We start from the raw sequence: 17,688 nt of genomic DNA, 5'->3' as shown, positions 1-17,688 counted from the left end.
GCGTTATGTCCCCTCGTCTGCTAAAGAGTAGAATGTGTGGACAACTTTTTTTGACAACACCGACAGGCGATTTCGTTACAGTTGTCTTTCCTTCGATGTGCGGGTGAAGCACCTTACACAAAGACAACAGCGATGTCCCTGACAAACACAAATTCTCTTCAGCAACCACCACTTCATTCTCAAAGTTGTCCCACCTACTAGAAGTGTCTGTGTCGTCGGAATGATCGATGTAGCAGTGACCGCCGTGGCGCATTCCGACACCTCTGTTGCTCAATATAGTGATGAAATAATTGTACGTTTAACTGTAAACGTGTAAAAAGTCCCGTTAAGAAGGGTAACACCAGCACTACTTTAGTTACGATCACAATTGCACAAAATTGCCTTATGTAAACAAACGCGTAACGGTGCAAAAACTGACGTTAATCATCTACACGTAAACAGGAAAAACAGAGTTTCTAAACATCTTCACCCTGGAAGGAGTTTATCAAAAGGTCCGTTTTCAAGGACCTAAAACGCAAGGCCAAAATGCATACAAAAAGCTGTGTTTTTAAAATAAATACCCAGGTACATGTGGGACAGGGTCTCAGTGCAACCCATCTGTGACTCGTCCCAACAAAACAACAAGCTGTAGGGGCCGACCCGGAGTGCATGAGAGAAGACTACCAATAAACGCCCACCCGGAAGTACAATGCACAGAATGCAGCGATGAAGAATAAGGAACGTGGCTCCCAAACAGAAAAGACGCCCGTCTTGCCTGGTGTTGTGTGTTTTACATATCATGGCAGAATGGGAAAATGAACAAAAAGGACAGAGACTGTGGCTGAACTCCCTGTATCTTTAGATTAGATAAAGTTTATTAATTCCTAAGGGAAACTCACGTGCATACTGCAGCATAAAAATATTGTGAACCCTCGCTTATCACGGTTAATCCGTTCCAGACTCTACCGTGATAAATGAATTTTCGCGAAGTAGGATTCTTTATTTATAAATCGAATATTTTTGCAGTTACAGTATAGAAAACCTGTTTACGACCTTCTAAATACGTTTTTTAACATTATTAGAGCCCTCTAGACATGAAATAACACCCTTTAGTCACCATTACACTCATATTATCCAATATATTAAGACAAAATAAGAGAAAATAAGACATATTAGACGTTACAAATATATTACTAGGCGCACTCGCCTTTTAAGGCGACCAACTTTTATCCTCAATTTGTGTGCGCTCCATGTGTATATCAGGCATGTAAATGTAGGGAATGAGAACATCAAAGTGCCCATTCATAACATCTCCCGAAAACCTACGTTTTTTTTTATCCCCTCAAGTGCCTGTCCAAAGTCGTACAATGTCAGCCCGAATCTGTACCCTTAAAGACGGAGTTTCATGCACTAAATAAGCTATAGATGAGAATAAGCAAGCACCATCTCCCCTGATATTTACTACGCGGTGAGGCATTTGTACTCCATCAACATGAATTATTTCCAGAGACATAATTGTGTCTATTTTTCCAGCGCATCGCGCACAAAAGCAAGGGAACGATGAGAGCACCAGAACTCTGCTCACATTGTGTCGCTTCGTACCTCAAGCAGCAAGTAGTAAGTCTGTGATAGGCGGAATACCGCTACGCTTTGCACTCACGGGACGGAAGGACAATCCCGACCGCTTTTATATAGTAGATTATTGTACTGTACATTTAATTGCACACAAACACTAACCTATGAAGGTACGACCTCAGTAGGAGAGTCTTCAGGTGGTGCAGTATCTTCAGCAGGTGCGTCGTTGTCTTCTTCCACTGAAGGAGTACTAGGAGTAGGCAGTGGGTGTCTGGGTGCGCGACTGAAGAACATCTTGATAGGCAGTTGCTGGTGCTGTCTTTTCACATGCATGAGGAGGCTTTGTAGGGTATTGCCATCTTTAATCATATCCAAGAGTTTCACCCTCTCTTGGATAGTAAGCATCTTCCTCCGGCGCTTAGTTTTATTGTCAGAAGGCTTAGAAAAAGCAGCACGTTTAGGAGCCATCGTGTGGCTTACATAAAAGCTTTCAGAAAGCGCGTGCATTGTGAAGTAACCGTGTATGAGAAAAAATCATAATAGAGTGAAGCTGCGAAAATCGAAGCGTGATATAGCGAGGGATCACTGTACATTAAAAAAAAAAACAAGGGTAAAGGACTCACAGGACAGACAATACAGCCAAGCGATCAACCTCAACAAGTAAATAAATACAAATAAATACATAATGTATATCGTGTAGAGACTACAAAATGAACTTTAAGAGTACGTCGGGAGGAAGCACTGAATTGCCTGATATCGGTGGGCACAAAAGGTCCCCAGAGGTCCTTCTAAGCACACTGTGGAGGAACAAGCCTGTGGCCAAACCCTGCATGAGCAGCAGACATGTGCCCAGTGCCGCTCTTAATCTCTCAAACTCACTGCTGCGCATGATGCACACAAAGAAGAGTGAATGAAATGCACGCTTCATGTATACTCACTGCGTCTCACCTACAGCAGGCACTCCCCTGTGTACACTCTCATGCCATTTCACCCAAGCTGGCGACCAGTGGTGTTTTCTGCCAGCTGTACTCTTCCCCTCCATCCTCCTCCTCTCTTTCACACCATAATACTTTGTCATCGTACACAGGATGCTGTGCTTGAAACTGCTGATACACATTCACATGTCAAGTGACTGACGAACACTACCAGTCAAAAGTCTTACAACACCTCCGCTTCTCTTCAAATTTAATCAGCTGAAATGCAACAAATGGCCTAAATTGGTGAAAAGGTAAACAGGAAACTGCCAGAGGTTTAAATTTAAAGTTTAGGTTAGCAAACACTGGAAGAAAAAAAAAAGGAACCTTCAGAATATAACAGAATCTCAAGAGTTATGAATGAGATGCAAGCACATTACAATTAAAGCCGATAAGCATGATCCAGACTTTGAAAAACGGAGTGAATTTGTCCATGTTACTGTCTAGGAGCGGCCGCATCATCCTCTTGAGGTTTACTTTTAAACTCTGCAGCAGAACAATGAGGGATTCCAAATCAATGTCTAACGGCATGTTCTCTTTTCAGACACAAGACGTTGGACCACATTTATTCCTTTGTTAACGCCGTCAAACGAACATCTGAACAGGTCTGAACATCTTTCTGCCACCTATTGCTCTGTTATCGAGGGCAGCAGATCCCCAGTATCCAAGTCAAAAGTTCTTATGATTGTTATGGCGGTTCTTGTTTGTTTGATTATTTATATATTTGTTCATTTCTCTTTCGTGAGCTTCTATAAAGTTCTAATTTCCCCTTGGGGACAAATAAAGTACATCTATCTAACAAGTATGCAGTGCCTTTCATATCTCTCACTAATATAGCGCCTTTCATCTATCTTTCTATCTATCTATCTAGTACATAGAGAAAAGCCAAGCAAAATGACACCATTTATCGGCTAACTAAAAAGATTACAATATGCAAGCTTTCGAGGCAACTCAGGCCCCCCTACATAATGCTTTTCCTTTTTATCTATCGTATAGTTACTTTCATGTCTATCTATCTATTACATAGTGCCCTTTCATCTAACTATCCATCTATTTTAAAGGGGCTTTCATGTCTATCTGTCTAGTACATACAACATTTACTTTCTGGCTATCTATCTATATATAGTGCCTTTCACGTCTATTCAATACATAGTACCTTTCCTTTCTATTTATCACATAGAGACTTTCATGTCTGTCAGTCTATTATATAGTGCATTTCACGTCTATATATCTAGGTCACAGTGCCTTTCCCTTCTGTCTGTCTGTCTTTCTGTCTGTCTGTCTGTTTATCTATATACAGTGCTTTTCATGTCTGTCTATCATATAGTACCTTTCATCTATCTGTTTATTTTATAGTGCCTTTCATGTCCATCTAGTACATAGTGCCTTTCCTTTCTATCTATTAATCACATAGTGCCTTTCATGTCTGACTATATTTAATATGACGCCTTCATCTATCTATATATACTGTAGTGCCTTTCATGTCTGTATATTATATAGTGCCTTTCATGTTTATCTGTGTATTATATAGTGCCTTTCATCGCTCTATTATATTGTGCCTTTCATGTCTGTCTGTGTATTATATAGTGCCTTTCGTCTATCTATTATATACTGCCTTTACTTTCCATCTACCTATTAATCACATAGTGTCTTTCACGTCTGTCCATCTATTGACCCCACACTGAAGTGGGAAAAGATGAAGATAAAGAAGCAGCTCTCCGTTGAGGGATGGGGTTTTAGTGTGGCTTATAATTACAAATCTTCACTGTTTCGGTGATACTGTATATGTTGTATGATTTTTTTAAAAAGTTGTAGGTTTCCTAAAAGTCACGCTATAAAACTTGTTTTCTGCAAAGAATACATCTGGAGAGAGTAAAATTAAAAAAAAAAACATTCTGCCCATTTGCTTACAAAAGACGATTTCCAAAAAAGAAATACTGTATTTAGATGCTCCAGAGGACACGCCAGAGCCATTTAATACGCTGCTGTTTTTATTTGCTAACTCAGCCAAACATCTGCACATCAAACTCGACTAAAGAAAGGCCTGCAGTGTAAAGTAGCGACTCAGCTGGGGGGGTGGGGGTTGTTAGGTAAGCAAACATTGCAAATGGAAAAATGTGTTTGGAAGAAGCAGCCACATTATTGACTTGGTATTAGGCAGATTAAACGCTGTGTGTTAAACAAATATAAAAAACTTAACACTCACTTTAGCATTTTGTATTGGTTTAATCTTAGGGTCAATATTCCACTCTGGGGGTGTTAGGGAGTGGTGAGAAACACGATTAGCATGTTTCTTAAGCTGCATTTCACAAAATGGGTCTAAATGTTATTTTCACTTTATATGGAAGCAGGGTGACAGTGGGGTGCAGAAAGTTGGCTTACAAAGTAGATGCAAGTAACCATGAACACGTGTAAGCAATACACTTCACCACGTGTAAAAAAATGGTAAGTGCTCAACTTTCGTGGGGTTAGCGTTCCTAGGAAACAACATGAAAGTGGAAGACGCAGACGTTAATACATTGAACCTATGAGAAAGAAGGGGTTAGGTTTCCGTGACCATTAAAAACTGCAATCATTCACTAGAGTTTGCTCAAAATACACGTCAAGTCAAGCTGGTGAGCATGCACTGGTACAGTACATTATTGCACCCACTACATGACAAAACAACTTGGGATCCTGGTTTGCAACCCCCTAGGTAGACCCGTGGTCCAGTCCTACCCTCCGGAAATGATCCTCTATCTGCCACAGCCAGGTGTTACGTGGGCGACTCCTTCGCCTGGTCCAGCCACTCGGTTCCCCAACAATGAGGATCTTACGAGCCAGATCACCCTCGGGGAAACACGCCACATGGCAGTAATGCTGTAGCTGACGCTCCCTCACAATGCAGGTAATGTGCTTCACTCGGGACTCCATGAGCAGCTGCTCATTCGACACAAAGCCAAACCAACGGTACCCAAGGATTTTCTGGAGAGACGCAGTACCAAAGGAGTCCAGTCTTCGTGTCAGGTCACTAGATAGCATCCATGTCTCACAACCATAGAGCAAGACAGGAAGCACCAAGACTCTGAAGACTTGGACCTTGGTCCTTTTGCATAGATATCAGGAGTGTCACACACCCCTTTACAGAGACCTCATGACCCCCAATCCATCTACTGACTTCATACGAAGAGTCACCAGAGACATGAATGTCACTGCCAAGGTAAGTAAACCTTTCAATGACGAGGTTGTCACTTTCTCCACGGACAGACACACTGCTGATGGCCATGTCCAAGAGGTCATTAAAAGCCTGGCTCTTAGGTTTTATCAGGACAATCGCAAGCCCAGACACTCAGACCCCTCACTGAATCTCTAGAGACCCCCAATCTGAGCCTCCATTGACAACGTGAAGATCATGGCATCGTCAGCAAAGTCAAGATCTGTGAATCTTTCTTCACCAACAGATGCCCTTCAGTTGCTGGACCCCACGACCTTGCCCAACACCCAGTCCATACAAGCATTGAACAGAGTAGGAGCAGAACACAACGCTGATGAACCCCAGTATCAACTGGGAAAAACACACCTGCAAGAATTATTTATAACAAAACACCATTTTTATTATACACACTTTCTGTAACACAGTAGCCATGAAGAGAGAGAGAGGGGTTAGGAGAAGGCACACCCACCACATGACAAATCAACTCAGGATCCCAGATTAGGGCCCAAGTACAGCCATGCAATGGGTGACACCTCAGCACCACACCAGTTCAGATGGAATGGAACCAGTGGGAGGTTTTTTTGTTTTTATGGAGGCTGGAGTGCCAACTGTGCAACCAACCCTCAAGGTCTTTCCCTGCAAGTTTGGGGGTCTAGATGGATAGATGGATGGATAGATGGATGGATAGATGGATAGATAGATAGATAGGATAGATAGATAGGATAGATAGATACTTTATTAATCCCAAGGGGAAATTCACATAATCCAGCAGCAGTTTACTGATACAAAGAAACAATATTATATTAAATAGTAATAAAAATGAAAAAAATAAAAATAAAAAAAGCAGACAATAACTTTGAGTAATGTTAACATTTACTCCCCCGGGTGGAATTGAAGAGTTGCATAGTGTGGGGAAGGAACGATCTCCTCAGTCTGTCAGTGGAGCAGGACGGTGACAAAAGTCTGTCACTGAAGCTACTCCTCTGACTGGAGATGACCCTGTTCAGTGGATTCTTCATGATTGACAGGAGTTTGCTTAATGCCCGTCGCTCTGCCACAGATGTTAAACTGTCCAACTTTACTCCTACAATAAAGCCTGCCTTCTTAACAAGTTTAAGTCCAGGCATGAGGCGTCTTTCATCTTTATGCTGCCACTCCAGCACACCACCGCGTAGAAGAGGGTTAGGCTGGGTGCCCAACAGAGTAGAGTCACTTTAACATTTACAGGATTTGAACCGGCAACCTTCCAATTACCAGTGCAGATCCCTGCCCTTAAGAGCCACCACTCCGCCCAGTAACCATGAAATAACCCATAAAACGCAGTAAACAAAACACAATCGGTAATGTGTAAAAAAAAAAATTTCTAGCTAGTCATTCATTTTTGTGCAAGCATCTCAACTAAATAAACTTTACTCATTGCTGTCAGAAGACTCAGAGACTAGTGAGATCCCAACATCACCCCTGACACTGTCTTTCACGGCCGGTGTTGGGACACCATAAAGGATACACTGGATTGAAATACTCCTTCAGCATTGTTTATTTTGTGAGCCTCTTCAGATCCTTAAGGGTCTCGGTATATGGGAGGTTAGCAGAGGCTAGTTGAAGTTTAACCTTGGGTTTGCGAACAATGGTGGGATTGGACACATCAAACTCTGTAGCCGACTCACTGACTCGTTAACACCAAACTCACCAACACCTTTGCACTCCCACCAAGCCACATCACTGACTTTCCACACTTGGGCTTACAACCCAAAGGACTTGCACTATTGCTTTGGGGACATACAGTACATGCAACACAAACCTTTATTTATTTATGTATAAATTTGTTAAGCAAAACAAAGAAAATATGCAAAGAATACCCGGTGAGTTCTGTATTCTACACCAGAAGGGTGAAACAAGACCAGTGAAGTGCCTAGTGGGATACGAGCAGCTCCTCCTGGTCTTACCATTCTCTTTGTTAAATACCGTATAATATTATTGCTGCATCTTGTTTATGTTATGGGCTGGAGACGGTGGCACTGACCAGAAAGCAGGACACAGAGCAGGAGGTGGCAGAGTGAAAGACAGTAAGATTTGCATTGGGTGTGACAAGGGTGGACAGGATTAGAAATGAGGACATTAGAGGTTCAGCTCAAGTTGGACGGTTTGGAGACAAAGTCAGAGAGGTGAGATTGTGTTGGTTTGGACATGTGCAGAGGAGAGATGAGGGGTATATTGGGAGAAGGATGCTAAGGATAGAGCTGCCAGGGAAGAGGAAGGTTTATGGATGTGGTGAGAGAGGACATGCAGGTGATGGTTGTGACAGAGCAAGATGGAGAAGACAGGAAGGTATGGAACAAGATGATCTGCTGTGGTGACCCCTAACAGGAGCAGCTGGAAGAAGAATAAGAAGAAGACAACAAAAGGTGACAGAGCAAGATGACGAGGATAGAAAGATATGCTGTGGCGACCCCTAAAGGGAGCAGCCGAAACAAGAAGAAGATCAACTTCCTTTTATTCCATTTTGTAAAGCACTTTGAGCTACACTGCTTGTATGAAGATGTGCTATAGAAATAAATGTTGCTGCTGTTGTTATAAATGTGCGTGTGTCACGCCTCTCGTTTCTTTCTCTATTGCGCATACAGAAAAACCCACGAATGACTGAGGCTGCCAACGTCAAAGTAAAAAAGATTACAAATAAGCTGTGAAAGTTAAACAAGTGAATGTTTAGAATTGACTAAAAATGGGAATGTACAGTGTCCTCCATAATTCGGAGAAAAGACTAATTTTTCCTTGACTTACCCCTCTGCTCCAGAGTTTATTACTGAGTGGTAAGGGAGTGTGAGTGTGTGTGTGTTCACCCTACGATGGACTGGCACCCTGCCCACAGTTTGTTCCTGCCTTGTGCCCAATACCAGCTGGGATAGGCTCCAGCACCTTCATGACCCTGTTCAGAACTTGAAAGGTTAGAAAATGACTAACAATTCAGATGTAATTAAATTGCACATTGCAGACTTTCATTTAAGGGGATTTCCGTACATTTCGGTCATAGCATGAAGACAACACTTTTTATGCACCGTACCCCCCATTTCAGGGCATAATGTTTGGAACAATTGGTGTGTATGATTCCTCAGGTGTGTTTCATTGCTGCATAAGATACCTCGGCTTGCTTCTACCCTTTGGAGTCTGCAGTTGCCATTGTTCAACATGAGGACAAGAGCTCTGCATTGAAAGTCGAAGAAGCCATTAGAGGGCTGAAATACCAGAATAAATCCATTGGCGACCTTAGTAAAACCTTAGGATGACTGAAATTAACTGTCTGGGACATCTGGTCATCTCAGTCATTGCAAAGGGGCTGGTAAGCCAAGGAAGACCTCCACTGTTAAGGACAGAAGAATCCTCACTTTGGTCAAGAATAAAACCCACACACCTGTGTGACAGATCATACAGTCTTCAGGGGTCAATGTGTGTGTGTCAGAGATGTCTATCAGCAGAAGACTCCATGAACAGAAACACAGAGGCCACACTGCAAGATGAGACCCACACAAACAGGATGGCCAGATTACAGTTTGTGACAAAAGACTTCAAAGAGCCTGAGGAATTCTGGGAAAATGTCTTGTGGACCAAGGAGACAAAGATGAACCTCATCAGAGTGATGGCAAGAGCAATGTGTGGAGATGAAAAGGAACTGCCCGAGATCCAAAGCAGAACACGTCATCTGTTAAACATGGCGGTGCTGGGGGTGTTATGGCTTGGGCATGTGCGGCTGCCACAGGTCCTGGCACACTTCTCTTCATTGATGATGGAACAATTGATAGCAGTGGCACAATGAATTCTGAGGTGTACAGAAACATCTGATCTGCTCATGTTCAGTAAAGGCCTCCAAACTCACGGGACGACGCTTCATCCTACCACAGGATAATGAGCCTAACATGCTGCTGAGGCCATACAGGAGTTTGTCAAGGCTGAAAAATGGAAAAATACTGATTGGCCAGGCCAGTCACCTGATTGAAATCCAATTGAGGAGGCTTTCCATCGCTGAAGAGAGAAGTTAAGGGGCAAGCCCCCCTGAAACAAGCAGAAGCTGAAGATGGCTGCATTGTTGAAGGCCTGGCAGAGCATCACCAGAAAAGATCCTCAGCACCTGCTGATGTCTATGAATGGCAAACTTCAAGTAGTCACTGCATTTGAGGGATAAGCGATAAAGAATTAAATATGACAGCGGCTTTGACAAACCCGCCATTATGATGTCCCAAACATTATGGTGCCCTGAAATGGGGGGGGACCGGGTATAAAAAAAGTGGTGTAAGTGAAATGTATGCAAATCCCCTTAAATGAAACAATCACAATGTCTGAATTGTTTGATTTGCAATTTTAAACTGTGGAGCAGAGTGGGAAATCAAGGAAAAAGGTGCGTTTGTCCCGAATATTATGGAGGGCACCGCAGTTACACACATTAAGCAATTAAACAATCAAAAACAAATGACACTACCGGTTACCCCACTTTAAATTGGTCACCTTTCTGAACAAAGACCCTCTTCACAGGCAGGGCGGTATGAATGTGCATGTTATCCTGCAGCATGTTAAGTGCATCCTGCAATTTGGAATTGTGGTTCAGAAGTGGTTCTCTGAGGGACTTACCAGTTTGTGTACAGGCTGGTGATTGTAGGCTCTCCATGGCTGTCTAAATGCTGTGTCTGCTGCAGGAGGACGTTATTGAACACTCGGGTGATATCGATTTGAACGTAGTTCTCAATTGACTGCAGCACAGTCATGTAGGCTCTCACGCTCGTCTGCAGCTCAGAAGGTTTGGCAATCTCTTGTGTCGTCTGATTGTACATCGTCATTCCTACAATCGACCTGCAAGAAATACAGCCGTATGAAACGTACACTGGGAAACAGATGGACAGTTATTTACTTTCAGTTATTAATGTCATCATAACAAATATCTGAAGTGTACAGAATGTGAAAGACCAATATACCAAGAAAGCCTGTCTAATTGATGAATAAACAGAAATGATTTTGATAAGAAAGGCATCAGTCTTAGAAATTTGTATTGCTTGTCCATTATTTTGTTCATACTGTTCGTGATTAAACGTTCAACCCACTGTAGCCCAGTTTTGGCATTTTCAACAGTAATAAGTCAATTCTTTTGGGTGGGTTTGGGTGCTTCATTTAAAGTAGTGAATACAGACAAGTGAAGGCATAAGTAGACTCCATAAATGTTTTTCTTTTCAAACATACGTTATCACACACGAGCACATGGGAGGCAGCTGTAGGGCCTGAATGAGAGTAATTCTATGCCAGACCAGGGGGTGACGGAGTGCACTAACTCTTTCTCTCACTTCTCTGCAGATGAGTTATGGGAAATTCCGCCTGGCCCTAATGACGCCACTTCTGTGTTCCGGCCCCCACTGATGATATCACTGCTGATCCCGGGGCCAATGACGCCACTCCCGGGTTCCGGCCCCCACTGATGATGTCACTTCCTCCGCTCGCCTTTAAAGCCGCCATCTTTGTGCTATTATATCAGTTCTGTTGTGGACTCCAGTCTGTACACATTGTCACACACATGCACATGGGAGGCAGCTGAAGGGCCTGAATGAGAGTAATTCTATGCCAGACCAGGGGGTGACGGAGTGCACTAACTCCTTCTCTCACTTCTCTGCAGATGAGTTATGGGAAATTCGGCCTGGGCCCCCACTGATGACGTCACGTCCGGTCCCGGCCTCAATGCCACTTCCGGTTTCTGGCCCCCACTGATGACGTCACGTCCGGCCCCGGCCTCAATGCCACCACTTCCGGTTTCCAGGCCCCACTGATAATGTCACTTCTGGTCCCATGCCCAATGACGCCACTTTCGGCCCTGGTCCCAATGATGACATCACTTCCTTCCGCTCTCCTTTAAAGCCGCCATCTTTGTGCCAGCAAATGAGTTCTGTCTTGGACTCAAACCCATACACAATTTAAACTTAATTTTGCAGCCAGGATACAATATAAGGGTGGCTGCCCGAAACCTTTTTATGACTCCAGTCTATTCTTGTGACAATGTGGACCTATCAAGATTTGATTTTCATTTAAACAGTTACATCTTTGGATGAAGGTGATATAATAAAGCAAACATCAGGCCACATTTATATTTTGTAATCCATCGCAGTGAATTTAAATAAACATAAATTAAAAAAATTTGCATAAGGAAAAAGCAAGTCCACCCAACCATTTAACAGTAACTCAAGTCAAGTCAAGTCAAATTGGGGGGCATGCACTGGTACAGCGGGTTGCTGCACCCACTACACGGCAAAACAACTCGGGATCCCAGTTTGCAACCTCCCAGGCACACACATGGTCAGTCCCCACCCTCCGGAAATGACCCTCTATCTGCAAGTAAAATACACCAAATTAGAATCAGGCAAAAATGATTAGAACATCATGAAAGAGTCTTATTTAGACCTTGGGCATTTAGTTTGGTTTGCTCTTTGTCAAAGAAACGTGTTAACACCATGCTGAAATCAAAAGAGCTCCCCGAAGCCTTCAGAAAGAAGGTTAAAGGAGCCTATAAGATAGGGTGAGATTTAAAAAGATCTCCAAGCAATTGGAAATCAACCATTCCACTCTACTTCTATGAGGGATGTTCATAAAGTTTATGCACCTTTTTCTTTTTTACTCTATTAAGAATTTGAAAAACAAATGAAATCACTTGTCTACACAGTCAGCTTCCTATGCAATGCAATGTTCCCAGTGTTGTACCAACTTTTTAATGTCATCAGCAAAAAAAATGTTTTTGGTTGAGCGCGTAGCCACTGCTGCTTTCACATCAGGGTTCTTTCTTCATTCCTCGTATTCGTGACTATAGCTGGACGTGTGGAGGGCTCTGCATCCGTCACACAAGTATGGCAATTTTCAAACAATTCAGTCCACTCATAGACGACTTTATGAGAGAGAACTTTATCCCCATTACTGAGCGCACACAAGCGGAGATGAATTTCTGCTCCTGGCACAACTTCAGAAAGCGTATGGCAGAACGTTGTTCCTCTTTGGTGCAATTTATACGTTTCTTCACCACAGGGTGACAACTACTAAACTGTAAGGGCAGCCGGCTTGCCAAACACACCCAATTACTACTCCTTCTGCCTTCACCATTTCCAACGAAAATATAAAAGTGTGGAAACTTTCTGAACAATCCTCATACATATGGAGAAGATCTCAAACAATGGCCAACTTGTCCAGGCCAGGCCACCCCAGGGTGTTCAACCCAAGAGCTGAAGAAGCTGTAAGAAGTCTCTAAGAAGTCCAGAATGTCATCACAGCTCTTGCTGCTGTTTATGACAGCATATGAGTTTAACATTAGTGAGATGCCGCACAAATTAGATCTACGTGGGAGGGGTGCCAGGTGGAAACCTTTGCCATCCATAAAGAACATCAGTGCAAGACTAAAGTTTGGCAAAGAACACCTAGGCAAATGCCAGGACTTCTGGAACAATCTGCTCTGGACAGATGAAACAATGATAAGTTATTTGACCACTGTACCCGAATACGTTTGGTGAAAACCAAAGACCACATTTGGCAAGAAGAAACCTGATAGAAAATATGTTAAGGCATGGTGATGGAAATTATATGGCTTGGGGCTGCTTTGTTGCATCAGGGCTTGGACAAGTTCACTTTGATTGGACATTGTTTAGAAAGGCTCAAGTGTAACAGTGTATATAAGGTCCTGCAATTCACAATACATGTAAGTACAAAAACCAGGCCATGAAGTCCAAGGAACTTTCTGTTGACCTCAGTAATCAAATCAGTGCAAGGGAATAAAACCATTTCTTTCAAGAATTTGGAACCACCAGGATATCTCCTAGAGTTGTCTGTCTGGCCAAACTGAATAACTGGGCAAGAACAGCTTAGATTAGATATGGAGATGACCAAGAACCCAGTGGGTCACTCTAGCAGAACTTCAGAAGCCCTCTGCTGGATTGGGAGAACCTGTAGGAAGGATAACCATCTCAGCAGCACTCCATCAATCGGGCATTCACAGTAGAGTGTCTAGAAGGAAGCCACTCTTGAGTAAAAGGCACAGGACTCTGAGAACATGACGAAAAAGACTCACTGGTCTGATGTGACCAAAATTGTGGACAGAATTATAGGCAGTATGTCTGGCAAAAACCAGACACTGCTCATCACCTACCTAATACCATCCCTACGGTGGTGGTGGTAACATCATACTATAGGGGTGCAGGGACAGAGAGACTGGTCAGAATTGAGGAAATGATCAATTTGAGCCAAATACTGAGAGGTCACTGAAGAAAATCTGCTCCAGCGTGTATACCACCTCGGACGAGGCAATGGTTCAGCTTTCAACACTATAATGACTTGAAGCATACAGCCAAGGCACCACTGGAGTGCCTTCATGACAAGTCTCTGAGCGTCCTTGAGTGTCCCAGACTTATACCCCCACAGAACATGTGCGGAGAGACTTGAAGATGGCAGTTTAGAGATGCGCCCCATCTGATCTAATGGAGCTTGTGGAGATCTGCTAAGACGAATGGGATGCATTGCCCAAATTCAGCTGTGCAAAGCTTGTAGAGGACTCACCCAAGAAGGCTCAATGCTGGAATTGTTGGCAAAGGGGATTTTACAAAGTACTGAGTTAAGGGCCTGAATACTTCTAGAGGGAGAGAGATTTCAGTTTTTGATTTTTATGCTGTCATTACAGGTTATTCTTGTAGACTGATGGGGAAAAATGGCAAATTTATCCATTTAAAGCTACAAAATGACGAGTACAGAAAGTGACGCGATCTGGTGACTTGCTGAATCTACTGCGTGATGACGAAGGCTTGTGCCAGTATGGCCTCATGATTCAGGTAAAAAAACACCTGTCCTTCTAAAATGTTTCCATACTCACTTGGTGAAGCGGATCTCTAAGTGAGAAGTCAAATACTCCCTTGGCGTGAAGGTGTGCTCCCACACAATCATGTTGGGGACATAATTGATCGAGAAGCAGAGCTCTGACAGGGCAGTGTGCAGCTTGTCCAAGCTTAAAAGGAGAAGAAAGAAAAAGATTCAAATGAGAAAAGGTTAGTTTAAAAAAGCCAGTTGATAAATGGGTGAACATATCAAACACCGAAAATCGTAGCTGTCTAAAAGTAGCTAAAATGTACAGGTCATTTCTGTTACTCCACGTCTTCATTTTCATCACTTTTATATTGCCAAGGGGAGTTACAGAATTTGATTTTTTAACCAAAAGGCTGCAGGTTTAACTCCCAATGTCAACACATGCTTCTTAAAGGCAGTATATCAACAGTAAAAATTGTATGCATAATAATTATTATGTATCTTAATCTTCCAAGTCACCCAGGATAGGGAATCGACCTATATAAATAACAACACTCCCTGTGAATTCCATGTCATGGGTTGAGTATCCTGGGTTAAAATCCTGTACCCAGTTGTTGTGCATGTGGACCGTGCAGGGTTTACCTCTGGCTAAATGGGATTTTTTTCTTTAGGAAGTCCAGTTTTCCTCTCAAAGACACTCAGGTCAAGGCACTTAGCGATTCTTAAATGACCCCGAGTGAGTGTAAGAGTCTGGGTTGGTCATCTAATCCACCCAGGAGTATTTCCTGTCCCACATAACCCTTAATGTTTTCAGGAAGATTATGTTATTTTGTACCACAAAACACAGACCCGAGAAGAATTTAAATTTAAAAATTAGAAGGATAACTTGAATACATTTTACAGAAGAAGCCCAGAAAATGTGTGATTATCAATTCCTTTCAAACCCACTTCTCCAGTTTTTGATCAGAGCTGGTGTTTCTCTGCTGAGGAATTCGCTTGGAGTGAAGCCCCTCTTGTAGCCACTTTACCTCCTACTGGAGACATTGACAGCCGTGGGGCTCAAACACGGGTCACTGGGATCATAGCCACCAAACCTACTGCTCAGTCAAACAGAGCTCTCCATTTAGCCAGAGGCCGATCTGGTCACAGTTTTATGACAGGGTTTTTTTGCCTTGATTTTTGTCCGAGTCTTACAGCCGTGCTTGCTCATGATCTGCTGGTTATAAAGTGTTTTTTTGTAGTTGTTTTGGGCATAAAGTTCAAAGTGAAAAGTAAAACTGGATGGGGTGGAAGTTCACAGCAGAGCAAAATCAGACATACAGTCATATGAAAAAGTATGGGAACCCCTCTCAGCCTGCATAATAATTGACTCCCCTTTCAACACAAAGATAACAGTGGTCTGTCTTTCATTTCCTAGGACCATCTGAGCACTGCGGTGTTTTCTGAACAAAGATTTTTAGTGACGCAGTATTTAGTCATATGAAATTAAATCAAATGTGAAAAGCTGGCTGTGAACAAATGTGGGTCCCCTTGTCATTGTGCTGATTTGAATGCCTGTCACTGCTCAATGCTGATTACTTGGTTGAATGAGCTCGTCAAGCCTTGAACTTCATAGACAGGAGTGTCCAATCATGAGTGGTCAAAGGTATTTAAGGTGGTCAATCGCAAGTTGTGCTTCCTTCCCTTTGACTCTCCTCTGAAGAGTGACAGACAGCATGGGATCCTCAAAGCAACTCTCCAAAGATCTGAAAACAAAGATTGTTGAGTCTCCTGGTTTAGGGGAAGGCAACAAAAAGCCATCTCAGAGGTTTAAACTGTCAGTTTCAACTGTAAGGAATGGAATCAGGAACTGGAAGGCCACAGGCACAGTTGCTGTTAAACCAACACAGCAGGTCTGGCAGGCCAAGAAAAATACAGGAATGGCATATGGAGAGGCAGGATTGTGAGAATGGTGACAGACAACCACAGACCACCTCCAAAGACCTGCAAGAACATCTCGCTGCAGATGGTGTATCTGGACATCGTTCTACAATTCAGAACATCTGTATGGCAGGGTGATGAGAAAGAAGCCCTTTCTGCACTCACGCCACAAACAGAGTCGCTTGTTGTATGCCAATGCTCATTTAGACAAGTCAGATTCATTTTGGCACAAAGTGCTCTGGACTGATGAGATAAAAATGGAGTTATCTGGTCAGAACAAAAAGCACTTTGCATGGCAGAAGAAGAACACCGCATTCGAAGAAAAACACCGGCTACCTCCTGTCAAATGTGGTGGAGGGTCCATCATGCTGTGGGGCTGTGTGGCTAGTTCAGGGACTGGGGCCCTTGTTAAAGTCGAGGGTCAGATGAATTCAACCCAATATCAACAAATTCTTCAGGATAATGTTCAAGCATCAGTCACAAAGTTGAAGTTACACAGGGGTTGGATATTCCAACAAGACGATGACCCAAAACACAGTTGGAAATCTACAAAGGCATTCATGCAGAGGGAGAAGTACAATGTTCTGGAATGGCCGTCACAGTCCCCTGACTTGAATATCATTGATAATCTATGGGATGATTTGAAGCAGGCTGTCCATCAAATTGAACTGAACTGGAGAGATTTTGTATGAAGAATGGTCAGAAATACCTCCATCCAGAATCCAGACACTCCTCACAGACTATAGGAGGACAGCGTCGAGAGGCTGTTAGATTAGCAAAAGGAGGCTCAACTAAGTATTGATGTCATATCTCTGTTGGGGTGCCCACATTTATGCACCAGCCTAATTTTGTTATGATGCATATTGCATATTTTCTGTTAATCCAAAAAACTTAATGTCACTGTTGAAATCCTACTGTGTCCATAAGGCATGTCAGATATTAAAAGGAAGTTGCTACTTTGAAAGATCAGCCAATGATAAACAAAAATACAAAGATTTAAGAGGGGTTCCCAACCTTTTTCATATGACTGTACTGTAAATATCCCTACAGTAATTCAAATGTAGCCAACTTAACGCTGACAGTTAACCTAACCTGCATGTCCTTGGGTAGTCTTACAGGGCCAGAATATGAGAATACAAGCGAGAATACATATCTGGGGAGAAGGCGTTAAAAAGTGTGTAGTGAATGGTGGCAAAATCCTACGTTGTAAATGCTGCACCCACAGTGCTTCTTCCTAAAACACCT

The 17,688-nt window shown here is 42.9% G+C and overlaps 1 protein-coding gene across 1 annotated transcript in view; it reads right to left on the bottom strand.

The window, feature by feature from the left end:
• The window catches only part of nckap1 (NCK-associated protein 1), a 274,250-nt gene that overhangs the window by 55,373 nt on the left and 201,189 nt on the right, over positions 1-17,688 (bottom strand). Inside the window, 2 exon segments of the mRNA XM_039757729.1 lie at positions 10,342-10,560; positions 14,594-14,725. Of these exon segments, the coding sequence (XP_039613663.1) occupies positions 10,342-10,560; positions 14,594-14,725 (351 nt within the window).

The sequence above is a fragment of the Polypterus senegalus genome, chromosome 6, assembly GCF_016835505.1.
Source record: "Polypterus senegalus isolate Bchr_013 chromosome 6, ASM1683550v1, whole genome shotgun sequence".
NCBI lineage: Eukaryota > Metazoa > Chordata > Cladistia > Polypteriformes > Polypteridae > Polypterus > Polypterus senegalus.
The sequence above is the reverse complement of the archived record's forward strand: the minus strand, read 5'-3'. Positions and strand labels throughout refer to the sequence as shown.